Genomic DNA, 15,713 nt, shown 5'->3' on the forward strand with positions numbered 1-15,713 from the left:
GATGGAAAAAGGGGCTTTGTGGCATCAAATATTTATATACAAGCTAAGAGGCTGTTTACATTGTTGACATTCTTCACCGTGCATTTCTTTCCCATGTTGTCAAGGGAGTTTTCGGTCTAAACTGAGAAAATGGAAGGTCCACATAAAAGATGCAGTAGGCTCTCCTGCATCGTGTCACGGCTGCCCGGCACCTTGTAAGGGAAGTCCCTGGTCAGAGATCTGCCACTGCTTCAATGGAAAATCATCACTGTTTGCTTTGCTCCGTGACCAAAACATGCCTGAAGCTCAGCTGTGACCTGAACCCAAACAGAGAGGAACAGGACATCGAGCCGTCCCAGGATTCCCCATCGTTCTCATGCCTGACATGGTGCAGGGAAATGAAACAGGTACAGTCTGCTCGTCTGGATGGTGGTAAATTTGGGAGCATCACAGCAGGGTCTGCAGGAAACTATGCAGCTATACACAAACAAGAAAGAGCATGGCAACACTGTCATTAGGATACACTTACAAAATGATCCTTTTTAACCATTTAATAGAATCAGACAGTGTTGCAGGGTATGGTCAGGTCTGATACACGAGGGTTGCATTATGCTATTATATCCTGGAAGAACAAGTTCAAACATTTTAAAATTGTGTAAGAGGATGTCAGTTAAATGTTTGTCTGGGTTGGGCCTATGGCAGCCAGCTACCCAGGATAATAAATGATAATGCAAGAAAAAAAAAATACAACGAATTTGCGGAAATGAGTGAAGGTTTTCATACATGTAACTGGAAATCATCCAGGGGTGATTCGTTTTATCTCCATTTATGGTTGTATAACCCTGGAGACTGTCTCTGGTTTACAATGGGATTCTAAAGGCTTATTGGCAATTTCACCGACAGACAAAATTTGTTAATAAAGAAGATGCCATTGTCATTTTTTCCAAAATCATCAGTGAGATTTTTAGCTATTTAGTCATTACTAACAGGCTGTAGAAATGAATGAAAAATACTTTATGTGAATGGGTCATAAATTCTAAAAGCTTAACAGGAAATAGTCTGGAGCATTCAGTAGCTGGTGATATTAATGGTGTTAGCCTAAATTTATCTAACCGGCTAGTGTGTGTTAAGAAAGCAAACCAGCTGTAAACTCTGAAGGTTTACATTCCAGTAAATACTAGCCCATTGTCTCTTCTGAGTTTCACAGGATACTTGGTTCATTTCCTGTCATTGCTGAAGAAACATGCTTCGGAAATGGAGAATGAGTAGCAATCAGCAACCACAGAAAGCATGCGCACACACAAACACACACACCCAACCACACAATCACATACCATAAATTTTTAAAACAATAATAACAGACATCTATAACTATTTTAGTTAGCTATTTAGGTTAAGGTTGAGTTTGGGAGCTGTATCTTAATCATGTTTATTGTGATGTCAAACTTGATTTCTTTCTAAATTTTAAGCGCTCTTTAATTCCCCTCAGAAGAAACAAATACACTCACACTGTCACTCACATATGCAGACTAGTCCAATAAGTCACCAGAGGGTTTAGTAGGCTGGGATAAGTTTACAGATTCTGCAAAGCATTTTGTGTCTGGTTATAATACCTTCCTGTCACAAATGTGAGGCAGTGCAGCAGAATTCCACAATTAAGAGACCTGCAATTTTGCAATCATCTTAACCCTGTTGTTTAAAACATTGATTAGAAAGACCTGAATGAGCAATTCTAAATCTGTCAATTCTTTGTAAGGCTGAATAAAACCATTACTAGCATTGTCAGTGGCTGATGGCCAATTGGATCGAAAACTGGTTAACTGACAGGAAGTAGTGAGTAGTTATTAGAGGCACAATGTCACAGTGGGCCTGTGTTCATAGTGGGGTACCGCAGGGTTCAATTTTAGGACCATTATTGTTTCTAATTTACATTAATGATATTGACACCAATACATACAGTAAACTGGTTAAATTTGCAGACGACACCAAGGTGGGTGGTGTAGCAGATACTGATCTAGCAGCAGAGAGGCTACAACGGGATCTGGATTTAATTAGCGACTGGGCTGATACCTGGCAGATGAAATTTAACACAGACAAATGTAAGGTAATCCATGCAGGGAGCAGAAATATAAAGTACAGATATTTTCTGGGTTCCACTGAAATAAAGGTAGCTGATTACGAGAAAGATCTCGGTATGTATGTTGATGCTTCCATGTCCCACTCTCGCCAGTATGGGGAAGCAATAAAAAAGGCCAATAGAATTTTGGGTTATATCTCTAGGTGTGTGGAGTTTAAGTCAAGGGAGGTGATGTTACATTTATATAGTTCCTTGGTAAGACCCCACCTAGAATATTGTGTGCAGGTTTGGTCACCATACCTCAAGAAGAACATTGCTGCCTTAGAAAAGGTGCAACGGAAGGCTACAAGAATTATTCCTGGTCTTAGAGGAATGTCTTATGAGGAGAGGTTAGCTGAGCTGAATCTGTTTAGCCTTGAGCAAAGGAGACTAAGGGGGAACATGATCCAGGTCTATAAGATTCTAACGGGTCTGGATGCTGTTCAGCCAAATGGCTATTTCAATATTAGTTTAAATACTAGAACTCGTGGCCATAAGTGGAAATTAGCAGGAGAACATTTTAAAACAAATTTGAGGAAGCACTTCTTTACACAGCGTGTAGTTAGAGTATGGAATAGTCTTCCTGCTAGTGTAGCGGAAGCTAAAACCCTGGGTTCCTTTATATCAGAGCTAGATAAGATTTTAACAACTCTGAGCTATTAGTTAAGTTCTCCCCAAACGAGCTTGATGGGCCGAATGGACCCCTCTCGTTTGTAAATTTCTTATGTTCTTATGTATGTTTCTTAATGACATGCTGAGAGCAAACATTTGCTAAGTGGGTAACATGTTTGTGTCGTCAGGATTTCACAACATAACAACTGGTTTCATCATTTGCTGGTGTATGTGGGCAAATTCCTTTAGGTCAGTGTGTAATTACCCAACCTATATTACCATCACTATGCTTAACATTGCACCACTTTAGAAAAAAAGGCCTTGTCTGTTCTCATACTGGTTTGTTCCTGCGGCGGCGGTACTGATTCATGTGACATCATTCATCTGATAAAGGGTGCCTATCATTGTTTGTTTAACTGCCTTTCATTTTCAGTAATACAAGAATCTTTAAATATAATGAATCTAGAGTGAAATAGAATGGAATGGAATGTAAAGTATTATATATAATATTTAATGGCTTACAAGGATTACCACAGGTTTTCTTAATGAATGCTTAGCAGAGTACACTAAAGGCATGCCACTACTACAACACTACTGATGTTGCAAAATCACATTTTCAATAGCAGCGACATCTGTTGGCTGCTCGGTATAATGGCCAAACACCACATCATATGCTGGCTGTTGTATATTCAGTACAGTACTGTGGGTGCAATGCTTGAAGGATGAAGATGTAAAATGAGTTCTATACTTCTCAGTCTGCACACTCATGCCTGACCAAAATAGTGCCACAGCACTTACTTAATCACTGTTTGATGAGCAGGCAGTACGTCAGAGGACAAAGAGGTGCCACACTGTCAGCATGGCGTCCATAAAGTGCTGTCCAGATTAGTCCTTAGGAGAATAAAAACTTTCTCTACTGAAATATACGCATATGGTTTCTTTTTTTTTGGTTGGTGTTTATATTTATGTGTTAAAGATAATAACGATTGTTGTACATTTGAATAATATGTTAAACGTCAAACATCAAGCATTTGAATATTTAAAAAATGAACAATACAACAGAACTGCTGGTTTAAAAAAAGTCTTATTTAGATTTTTTTTTACTGTTTATAGTGCGAGCAAGGATGGCTACTTGTAACATCAGTGCATTTTATAAGAGATCATATTCCAGAATCTTTCAGCCCCATCAGGAGCATAGACATTCCTGTCACAACTTGTTGCTGTACCGAACATTATTGGCGTTATCTCTACAAAATGCTTAGGGAACATTCATTTCGCCACAATATTTCAGCCTCACAATGACTCAAAGAAAACCCATGCCAATGAAGTGTAAAGGTGGTACTTTTGAAACAAACAGTATGATCCAAAATAGTTGTACATTGGAAAGATTTATTAAACTGAAAAGCATATTTTGTCTTTTCACAGTGTTATAGGATTTTAGAATTTCTTTGCTAAAGGGATACAATGTACCAAAAAAAACCCATCCATCCATTTTCTGTAACAGCTTATCTAATTCAGGATTATGAGGGGCCTGGAGCCTATCCCGGAGCCTATCCCGGAGCCTATCCCGGAGCCTATCCCGGAGCCTATCCCGGAGGCTATGGGCACAAGGCAGGGAACAACCCAGGGTGGGGTGCTAACCCATCGCAGGGCACACTCACACACCATTCACTCACATGTGCACAATTACTGGCAATTTAGCATCTCCAATTAACCTCAATATGTTTTTGGACTGTGGGAGGAAACTGGAGTACCTGGAGGAAATCCCACGATGACACGGGGAGAACAGGCAAACTCCACACAGATGAAGCCAGGTCCCAGTAGTGTGAGACAGCAATGCTAACCACTGCCCCACCATGGCACCCCTGAAACAAAGAATACTAAATATTTTTCTTTTTTATATTTTACCATTTTTTTAATGTTTTTATCTTATTTCTCTCACAGAAAAAGTTATTCAAAATCTTCTTAAGAAAGCTTCTGAGAATGTGTACGTCACAAATGGTTTCAATAAAAACCTCGTCCAGGTATTGTACCAAGAATAACATTTAAATTTATTAAATATGTTTTCCAGATATGATGCTGGACATGACATCATCGTCAGCTTTTGCCTCATCAGCAATTGGCTGTATTATGACAGACAGGAAGTAGCTTAATACCGGTCCAAAAAATAAGCAGTATAGGTAATTCAGCCCACACTTTTTTGGATTTTAAATATACACATTATGGACAAAAGTATTGGAACACCTGGTCATTACACCTACAGGAACTTTTATGACATCCCATTCTAAATCCATAGGCATCAATATGGAGTTGGTCCCGCTTTTGCAGCAAGAACAGCTGCCACTCTTCTGTGAAGGCTTTCCACAAGATTTTGTAGTGCAACTCTGGAAATTTTCCCCATTCATCCAGAAGATCATTTGCGAGGTCAGGGACGTTGGACGTGAAGGCCTGGCTTGCAGTCTCTGTTCTGGTGCATCCCAAAGGTGTTCATTGCGATTGAGGTCAAGGCTCTGTGTGGGCCAGTCAAGTTTTCCCACACCAAACTCACCCAACCATGTTTTTATGAACCTTGCTTTGTGCACTGGGGCACAGACATGCTGGAACAGAAAAGGGCATTCCCCAAATTGGAAGCATAGAATTGTCTAAAATGTCTTGGTATGCTGAAGCATAAAGAGTTCCCTTCACTGGAACTAAGGGGCCTAGTCCAACCCCTGAAAATCACTCCCATACCATTATCCCTCCTCCACCAAACTTCACAGGTACAATGCAGTCAGGCAGTTAATGAAAACTGTAAATGGACGACTTGATTGCAATAGTGAATTATTGAAACAGAATTTTTATAGGAATGTTTCTTGTCCCAAGCTTTTTGATCCATATTGCCGGTTGATCACTATAACTGTCATCACTATAAGCAGTTTCCACTGTACTTTGGTTTGGCCCATCCATCTTCCAACCACTTATCATAGTCAGAGTCACAGGGAACCTACCCAGGCAGTATAGGGGACAAGGCTTGGGTACGCCCAGTCTATCACAGGTCACATGCATGCACACACTATGAGACTGCGTATGAATCCAGAGTACCCAGCGGAAGCCCAAGCAACATGGGGAAAATGTACAAACTCTACACACCGAAGCAGGGGTTCCAGCCCCAGCCCTGGAGGTGTGAGGTGGCAATGGTGCCCTCTGGGCCTCCATCTCACCCATACATAGCAATACACAGCACATTTTGGGTTTCTAGCAGCAAAAAAACAACAATAAATATTGTGCAAAAAGAATAGCTAACAGTTCAATAACAGGGTAACACGTTACTTGAGGGGACCCTAATACTTAGTAGTGACTCAGTTATTACTGAAATACAAATCATGTACAAATATAGCAGCTACTTAACATGAAAGATGCTTCATGATTCATTAATGATGAACTAGCATGAGATCAATATTTCATTGGTTACAAATACTTGTTCCTTCAGTATTTCCTTCAGTAGTTCCTCAGTAGATCACAAAGGTTTACAGAATGAATAGATGTAGTAAATATAGTGATTGACAAAAGATGCATCATGATTCATTAACGATGATCGAACATGACTTCAATATGTATCCGAGACTAAGTAAGACTGAGTTTGTGGTTAATTAATATACAAGTAATAGCATAATAGGACATTACTTGTGTCCCCTCGAGTAAAGTGTTACCAATAACAAGTCAAAATTCAGTTTTACATTCAGGGTTATTCACAGTGTAACTGGGTATAACTCATATGTTATACTTAGGGTTAAGGCTGGTGACAGAAAATGAGGTAACCAGTAGATGGGAATCTCAGTGAAAAGAGTAAACAAATGGATCTAAGATGACTGGTGGATTACGTCAACCATAGTCTCTCGTGAGTACTGCTCCTCAGAGTCATCTGGAAGAAACAGTGAACCAACAAAATTATCACAGCACCCTTCACTTAATTTAAAGCTCAATTTAAGGGAATTATACAGCTGCTAAGTTCATAACATGTTCCTCACATTGAACATCGCAGCAACCTACACAGTTAATACATACTTATAATTTAGATAATTAATAAACTGTGACCCAATGCACACATTTTCCATGGAAAAGAGTCCCAGTCAATGGAACTGTATAGCACTGGATGACAGTTATACAGAGAAAGCTACAGTACTTTTAAGGAGGCAGTCAACACTTTCATCTAGAAGACCACAAAAGTGTGCCAGCTACATGTAAAGTGTTTTTGACAATGACTGTGGGATTTGACAATGACAATGTCATTGACTGTCAATGACAATGACTGTTGTTAAAAGTGCTATATAAAAAAACTGAACTGAACAAATTGAATTGAAAATTGAAAAGAAATCTTTAAAGGTGACAATTTATGAACCGCAGCAAGTTACTGTGGTCCTGTTATTAGAAAAAAAAAACGCCAGTTTCAACTCAGGAACAGTGTAGCCAACGTGACCTAAGTTAGGATCCTAACAACTAAGATACAATTCTTAGTTTGCAAAGTTAAACCAGAGCTGGAAAATCTTTGGAAAGTGCTGTCACCTAGTGGACTAAGTCAATATTGATCATCCATCCATCCATCCATTTTCTGAAACCACTTATCCTATTCAGGATCAAAGGGGGGGTCTGGAGCATATCCCAGAGGCTACGGGCGCAAGGTATGGAACCACCCAGGATGGGGTGCCTTTCCAATGCAGGACACTCAATATTAATCATTTTGGAGGGAAAAGAAATGTACAACTGAGCATAAATTTAGTCAGTTATATCTGATTGTGTTTGTTTTACTGTAGCACCCACACCTGAGAGTTCATACAGACAGTCTGGAATGGGTGATTGGATGAAAGCTAGGATTCTCAGGAAACAGGAAATTCCCCTCTAATGTTAATATCACAGTATTGGAAAAACTAGCTGATCTCTGGAATACTGACAGGTTCCAAAATTCGGACACTCTTATGTTTATTGTTTACCGTATTGGTATTTAGTTTCTCAAGCAAAAATATTTCTTCTGATGCTTTTGAAGTCATGTAGTGACTAAAATAACATGCACAATTTTCTAGTGGAATTCCTTAAACCTTAAAGCAATATTTGAATATGCAAATAAATTACACACTTTTCATATTCACAGTTACACAATACTAAAAAAACAAGTATAAAGCTAAGAATTCTAAATTAACTACCCTGAGTTGCTTGTTGTAGACTAACTATCTTTCTCACTTACCGTTTTTTGTAGTTTTAAAGATCTGATGGAGAAGCCATAATATCAGCATCAAGAAAACAAACGGCATACTGTGAGATGTGATGGCAGCCAATGTCATACTGTAGGAACCTGAGAGAGAGGGAGTTCAAGAAATCACACAGTAGCCTACAGGTGGCACTTACATACGGACTAATGGTAAAGAGCAAGAAGTACACTCACAGGTATTTAGAAAGACAGTCACAGGAACACTCTGGGCCCCTGAGAGGCTGACAGCCATGATGCTGACGATGTACTCCATTTGTGACCAAAGGTTGCCAATGGTCACGTGACTGCTGAGCTCGGGCCTCACACTAAAGCCAGAGTGGGACCCATCAAGCGAGTAGTAGGACACATTATACAAGCATGACCTGTTGGATCCTGAGCTCCAGCTAAGAGTCACAGAGTTTGAGCCGATAGATTCCACCATTACATTCACTGGTGGGTACAAGCCTAGAGGAAAACCACACACATTAAAAGAAAATTAGTCAGGGTAATCTACACTGTGTTAAAATCCACCAAAACAGTATTTAAACATCTGTATTTACCATATCAAATCATATATTTACTTTGTGATATCAAGGCTAAGCTTAACTGTGGGGGTTAACGATAAGTGTTAGTGAGGAAATGGCACTGTAATAACTCAGAATTTGCTCAATCAAGATGACAGTGCAAGAGTGACAAAATGGCTACAGTGAGTACACTGCTGGTGACAGTGGGGGGTGCACAGGTTGTCCAGAGATAGAAAATAATATCAGTGGCTGTGGTATTTCAACCACAATGGAATTATGAATGTAAATGTGGCGTGTATGAGAGTGTGAGCAGATCATATGTATCGTAAATGTGGCATGTGTGAGAGAGCGAGCAGATTGTATGTAAATGTGGCACATTTGACAGAGCAGATTATATGTAAATGTGGCATGTATGAGAGAGTGAGCAGATTGTATGTAAATGTGGCATGTGTGAGAGAGTGAGCAGATTGTATGTAAATGTGGCACATTTGACAGAGCAGATTATATGTAAATGCAGCGTGTGTGAGAGAATGAGCAGATTATGTGTAAATGTGACGAGTGAGTGAGCAGATTATGTGTAAATGTGATGTGTATGCGAATGAGCAAATCAGCTGAAAATTGAGCATGTGTGAGAGGGTGAGCAGATCATGTGTAAATGCAGTGTGTGACTGAGCAGATCATATTTAAATGTGGCATGTGAGAAAGTGAGCAGACTGTGTGTAAATATGGCAAATTGAATTTGTCTTTAAATAAGGGTCAGATGAAATAAAAACAAGGCATGACGTACGCATAAGGACACTGACAGAGACTGGGTCACTCTGAGTAGCTCTCCCCATGACTGTGGAAACTGAGAAGTTGTATGTGTCTCCGGCAGTCAGGTCACAGACTATGGTGGAGTTGGAGTTTGACAAGTAGGACTTGCGGCTCCCCTGAGAGGCAGAGACGTAGCTCACGTTGAAGCTGTACTGGACACCCTGCATGGGGGCAGGTCTGGGCCAGCTCAGGCTCACGCAGGCCGTCCCCACAAAGCCAACTTCGATTTTGAGCGGAGGAACAGGCCCTGAAAAGCGGGACCAAAGTGAATACATCAAAAAATTCAAGGAGAGTAGATAACGAGAGTGGGCTGTGGAACAAACTCAAGCCAGCAGGTGGCACTGTGGTTAAGGAAGAGCACTTTTAATCCAAATGCTACAGGATCGGCTCTGTAACACACTAACAGGCCTTACTCCAACAAATATCCAACTGTACTATGTAAGCAAAATAAATGTTGGAAATATGGTTGTACACATGAATTACTCATTCATCCATTGTTTATATGTGTGATTCTGTGGGTAAGGAGTTTGTGTCCATGCCCAGAAGCCTGTCAAATCCCATAGCCAGTACAGTAATCGTAGCACTGCTGGGCCCTTCCTGTGTGCATTTGCTTTTACAACTAGCAAATGAAATTATGATTACAATTAGAGATAAGTTCACTTCAGATAATCACAGAATGAAATCTTATAATACATCTAGCCAGCCACAGATCCAGGTCCTTGGCGTCTAGGTGCCCTCCTATCAGGATGCATCCTCCTTATGGTAGAGACGTGAGCATTTATTTTGGGAAAATTACTATCAGCATTTCTTAATAAGCTCTTACTTGTGCTCTACTCAAGGTGGGCTAATAGAAGAACCCAAAACCTGGGGAGCTCACCCTGGCAGAGGAAGGGCCGCTTCTCCATGCAGATTCGTGGAAGGAGCTTCTGAGCTCCTGGCAGACTGGTTTCAATGGTGCCGCAGTCTCCGCGGCGGCTAAGCCTGTACCACGGGCTGTAGGTCAAGGCCTTTCCATCCACCCAGCTCCAGCCACTCGGGTCCCTATAGCGCAGCCCAATCCAGAAACTACCAGTCTCACGCTCAGCATTTCCAAGCAAGGTGCCCAGCTGCTCTTCAGTGTTTGCAACCACCAGATCCACAAAGTGCATCTGGCAGTACTGCCGCGCCTGCTCCCAGCTCTCCAGGCGCCACACCGGTATGAGCTGCCCGTGTCCATGCCCGACAGTCCACCAGACACTGTGACATAACACTACAATGGGAGAAGAATGAGCTGTTATACTAAGGGCTGGAAATTAAGCTTGTCCACTCGTCTGAGCCAAGTACAAGGGCAAGTGCAAAAAACTGAACACTAGTTTCTATTTTTACAGAACTAGCGTGGTTGGCAGATAGCAAAACTTCTTAAGCTCCACCCCTGGTTACATCACAGATCATTATATTACCATATCTGCAAAAGTTTCCATTTGCATTTCGATTCTTCAGAAATATGACAGCTAAAATGCCAAAATTTAAAAACACTGATCATAACAAATAAGTAATAACAATAGGTAGTTAACTATAGGGTGTTGGTTGTCAAATGTTGCACGTTCTGTAATCCTGCTCAGTTTTTCCCCATTTAGCACTACCAAATGTAAAAAAAAAATGCACTACAATTTTCAACTGTCACTTTTACAAACATTTAGAGAGACATTCATGTAAATACATGCTTTAACTTTTCCAAGAGGAATATCTTGGAACCAACCCTTTGCAGGGCACACTCACACACCATCCACACACACCTATGGGCAATTTGGCAACTCCAATTAGCCTCAGCATGTTTTTGGACTGTTAGAGGAAACTGCAGCACCTGGAGGAAACCCCACAATGACACGGGGAGAACATGCAAACTCCACTCACAGAACGCTGGCAAAGACTTGAACCCAGATCCTAGAGGTGTAAGACAACAGTGCTAACCATTGCACCCCCATGCTCCCTCCTAAATATAATTGTACATGCTGAATGTAAATGTTAAATGGGTCGCACTTTACTTGAGGGGACATCACTAATGTAGTCGTACACGTTTACTTAATGCATTAATTAACCAGTAACTAAGTGTTAGTTATATACTGATCCTATGCATCTTTAATCAATCATGACACTTCATGTATTCCATTCAGGCACTATATTAGATAGTTACTTAATTAGTTAATAATGGTAAAACTTCACTTGAGGGGACAAAAATTACTTAACGCATTTACTACTGAACAACAAATCATGAACTAATATATATTTCCCCATGAAATAGATGAACTGTCATGATTGATTAATGATTAATGAACATGGGATCAGTGCTTAACAAACCCTTAGTTACTGGTTAATTAATGCATTGAGTAAGCGTGTACTACTATATTATTGATGTCCCCTGAAGTAAAGTGTTACCGCTAAACATAAATGTAAAAAATAATCTAAATGTAACATTGAGTTTTTGTGTCCTACAACAAATACGATAACTGGCACCGCCCCCAGTCTGTAACATCCATTTCTCTCCACATATCTCTGGATATGCGGCTTACATTTGGCTGAAGGGATTGTCTGAGCACCCTGGTTCCTTGCCAAGAACGATGGAGAAGTTCACAAACTTATGTAATGTTTGCATATTTGTTTTCACTTTTATAACTAGTCTTTGCATTTTGCCAAAGTTGCACAAATGTATGCGTTCTCAATATATTCTGCATATTTGTTGCACTACCCATATCGCACTGTTTCATCTCTTGTAGTACTATCCTGTTCTTATTGCCCCTTGTCCTATTTGCACTGTTTTTTGCCATATTGTCGTCCCCCCCCCATGCATCTGCTCCCTCCCCTGCAATTGTTGCACAAGAATTTTTATGATACATATGAATAAAGTGATTATGATTTAAGCCAAGAATGTAGTCGTCATTATTTTCTTTTGTCAATACTTGCTTTTTATTTTTCAAACTCACTGGGAAAAAAAATACACTGACAGATTTAAGGCACGGCAAATTCTTGCAATCTTGTCTGCTTGACCCTTTGTGTCTCCCTCTTTTACATTTAACATGTCCAGAGGTATAGCACCATGCGTGATTTCATGGCTAACAAATCATACAGAGTCACAGCAGTCTGGCGTCCAACCACTCTGTCTGGATCATCTGGAGTGGAGATGATATCTTCAGACCCTGAAACAGCAAAGACATTTAAACAGTCATCTGCAAGTCAGGGAGTACACCATGTGACAGATATTTTGACACAAAAAGTGCATCATACCTACAGTAGATCTAGTATAGTGGTGTTCATAATGCCAGTACATGGGGAAAGTGTTGCACAGTGTAAGGCAAAACTAAACCCTCCCACACACAGTAAGAACTACAGGGCAGGACATTTGGTTTACTTACTCGTTAGAGTACCCATTTTGTCTGTCAGTGGGATCTCCATGGTGCTGGGACAAGTGTCCCTGGATATGTGGCTTGCATTTGGCTGAAGGGATTGTCTGAGCATCAGGTTCATTTTGCTTTCTACTCGATGTCTGTGATGCTCCCAAACTGCTGTGCCCCGTGTTCACCATTGGTGCCCAGTTAATGTTGCCTGTCATACATAGTGGCTGGTTTGCCTAAAGTGAAAGGATAAGATTAGCCTTTAGGATGTTTCCGCTTCATACTTTTAAAACCAATCAATTTTATGACATCAGGTTACTTCGTATACCGTAAATTATGTGGCACAAAAAGCCATAAAATGACTTGTACTGACGTTAGGTTATATCAGTCTCCACAACCATAAACAGAATGACGATTATGAGATGTGGTAGCGTTTAACATGCTAACAGAAACTAAGTCAATGTTCACCAGGGGCCTGCATCATGAAGCTGGATTTCTTGTTTAGCTGCATTTTTTTTCGCGTTTAAGGCAGGCTGGGCGAAATATAAAGCAACGAAGATACAGTTCATTTAAACTGAGGTACCTTAAATCGGACTAGTTATCCGGCTAAGTAAGAAATCTGGCTTTGTGATACGGATGTCAGCTGATGAAGATCATTTCTGTTATCTATGGAAGCAAACATACAGAAGCACTAGTAATTTTGGCATTTGGCTCTTACCATTGACAAAGTGATGTCTGCAAAATCTGCCGCTGTGAAGGTTCTTCTCAGAATGATCAGCTCTTGAGATTCTGTGTAACCATTGCTGTCGGTAATAAAACTCTCTCCTCTCTGGATCGTTTCTTACATGTAATTTTTAATTTTTAGAAACTTAAAACAATCCTTTATCTTTGTCGCTAACACTGTTGTTGTTATTGTAGTCAAAACAGCTCACTTGACTATGGCACAAGTGAAAAAAGAGCAGAAACAATACATAGTATGTCAATCAGACGAGAAATGCACCAACATGGCAGATGACGGTCTTTGCAACCCTCCTACACCTACACTAGGCAATGATATGGTTGCTATTTCAACACAAATCGCAGTGCCTGGTGTAGGTGTTGGTCAGTCCAAAGAGTTACCCTAATGCCATCTGCAACTGCGCTTTCAATTACTTCAGCTAATTCGCCAAGACTTGCAATCACCATTTTGATGGATACCGGGGGGAATCTCAATATCATACTTGAACATATGTACAGAGGACAGAGAAATCCCTGGATGTTGTTATTGTTGTGCACCAAATATCAAAAACACAGCAGTTGCATCCTCGCCGAACAAGACCAATCCCATGATTCACTGCACCCCAAGTACGATATTGGAAGGCAAGTTAGCAAAACCGGTCTTGCCAAGACCACAAGTATGGTCTTTGCGTTCTTGGTATTGAGTTTAACCCCTGGTGTGGCTGAGCCTGCTCTTCTCTATGCGAAAAACTGATGTCACACACTGGGGACATAGCCAATTGCTGTATTTGTTGTAACAATCAGTTTTCAAGTCTTACATTTAGATTGAACATCTAACATTTACATTTAACATTTACATTTAACACATATGCATACAAGATATTTCTCTTGTAAAAGTTATAGCAGGAATTTATATGAATATCTCTAAATATTTGAAAAAATGGCACTTGGAAACTGTATTGCAGTTAAACGTGGAAAACCTGAGGATTACAGAACGTGCAACATTTTACAGATGACACCCCATAGCTACCGGCATGTCAAAACTGAAAATGATTTTGATACTAAATAAAGGCACAAAAAAATCAATTAATTTTTTATATAGGGTTATTGGAGTACCCATTGACCTGATGAGTAAGGACCTCGATTTCACTGCAAATCTCCGAAAAATACTTGGTTTTTACGTGGTTTACATGGTTTGCCGGAGGTTTGTAGGCTTCTATGAGAAAACTGATGGTGAAACTGACCAGTTTCTAAGCTGAAGTGCAGTTTTTGAAAGAAATAACGATAAACCATAGGTTGGCAGTAAGAAATACAATTTACTTTCATGAAAATATGAAATGATGCATCTCTGAACAGAGGAACAATAACTTAAATATCAAGCAATTTGACTCAGTTTTTCCCTTTCGTGCAGTCAATGCGCCCTGCTAGGCCATAACAAGAAGGTTGTGTGTGATTTGCATGCATATGAAATATTAACCACTAGATGGCGGCAGTCACCCTATAATAATCTTAAAAGATTACAGTGAACTACCTTTGCCCAGGATAATATCCTGTTGCTGCATGTGGAAGCACACTGTTATTTCATGTTCATAACCTCAGCGAAACTACTGCCCGTGGACTGGGAACTCTCTGTTACAAATGTATCGTTACAGTGATATCGCAACTTTTTTAAGGAAAACGTGGTAAAGGAAATCAAAACATAACTGATCATTATTTTCCATACACAAATTAAATACTGCCCTTTAGTACCGCGCAACGTGTACAGCGGGTAGAGAAAGTATGAAATAATACATAAAATGTGTATTTTACCCCAGATCGTTGCTTGGAATAGCATTGCTATTCATGATATATGCTCGTTGCGTCCTCTGTGTCTCCCACTTTTCTCAGCCCCCGTGTCTTCAGATTGAGTGTCCCAGAGCTCAGTCTCCGTCGAAACACACTACAGTAGCTCTATGAATGTTTCTGGCCACCTAAGCAGACGGTGCTCGTTTTATAAACTCACGAAACCTTACGGAATAAACCGGTTCTTCCTGTTTGCCACGAACACTTATCAAATGTACTGCAGCAGGGATGTAAGATGGATAATAAATAACTTGTGAAACATTCTTTCCATTACGTGTTACGTATGATTTTGAGTGATTTGACCTGAGGTCGCGTTTTCCAAATAATTTCTCTTACTGAGTGAATGTTTTTAACAATGACTGAAAAATCTCAAGGCTGGATGTCATTTTGACAGATTAGATCACCAATCGTTGGCTAGCTAATCTGGCTCTAGGAATATAGAATGTAAGATCTCTGGTGGGAAAGGAACCTGAGTTGGTGCGGGAGGTAGAGAAATACAGACTAGATATAGGTGGGCTCAC

General features: G+C 40.2%; 1 protein-coding gene across 1 annotated transcript; it reads right to left on the reverse strand.

The window, feature by feature from the left end:
- Positions 1-4,732: 4,732 nt before the first annotated feature.
- Positions 4,733-15,404, reverse strand: LOC111839250 (uncharacterized). The gene is made up of 6 exons (XM_023802980.2): positions 15,160-15,404; positions 10,143-10,514; positions 9,240-9,512; positions 8,124-8,393; positions 7,926-8,033; positions 4,733-6,608 (listed from the first exon to the last, which is right to left on the reverse strand). The coding sequence occupies exons 1-6, from the start codon at positions 15,182-15,184 to the stop codon at positions 6,547-6,549; spliced, it is 1,110 nt and encodes a 369-aa protein (XP_023658748.2). The 5' UTR covers positions 15,185-15,404; the 3' UTR covers positions 4,733-6,546.
- Positions 15,405-15,713: the final 309 nt, after the last annotated feature.

The sequence above is a fragment of the Paramormyrops kingsleyae genome, chromosome 2, assembly GCF_048594095.1.
Source record: "Paramormyrops kingsleyae isolate MSU_618 chromosome 2, PKINGS_0.4, whole genome shotgun sequence".
Taxonomy (NCBI): domain Eukaryota; kingdom Metazoa; phylum Chordata; class Actinopteri; order Osteoglossiformes; family Mormyridae; genus Paramormyrops; species Paramormyrops kingsleyae.

What these genes read in the sequence shown, in the direction of transcription:
- LOC111839250 (XM_023802980.2), bottom strand. Translation starts at nt 15,184, where the DNA reads ATGCTATTCCAAGCAACGATCTGGG. An exon ending in CTCTGTCAGTGTCCTTATGC is followed by an intron (nt 8,394 to 9,239) that starts GTACGTCATGCC and finishes GTTTTCCTCTAG; the next exon opens with GCTTGTACCCACCAGTGAAT. An exon ending in CTTTAAAACTACAAAAAACG is followed by an intron (nt 6,609 to 7,925) that starts GTAAGTGAGAAA and finishes TGTTTCTTCCAG; the next exon opens with ATGACTCTGAGGAGCAGTAC.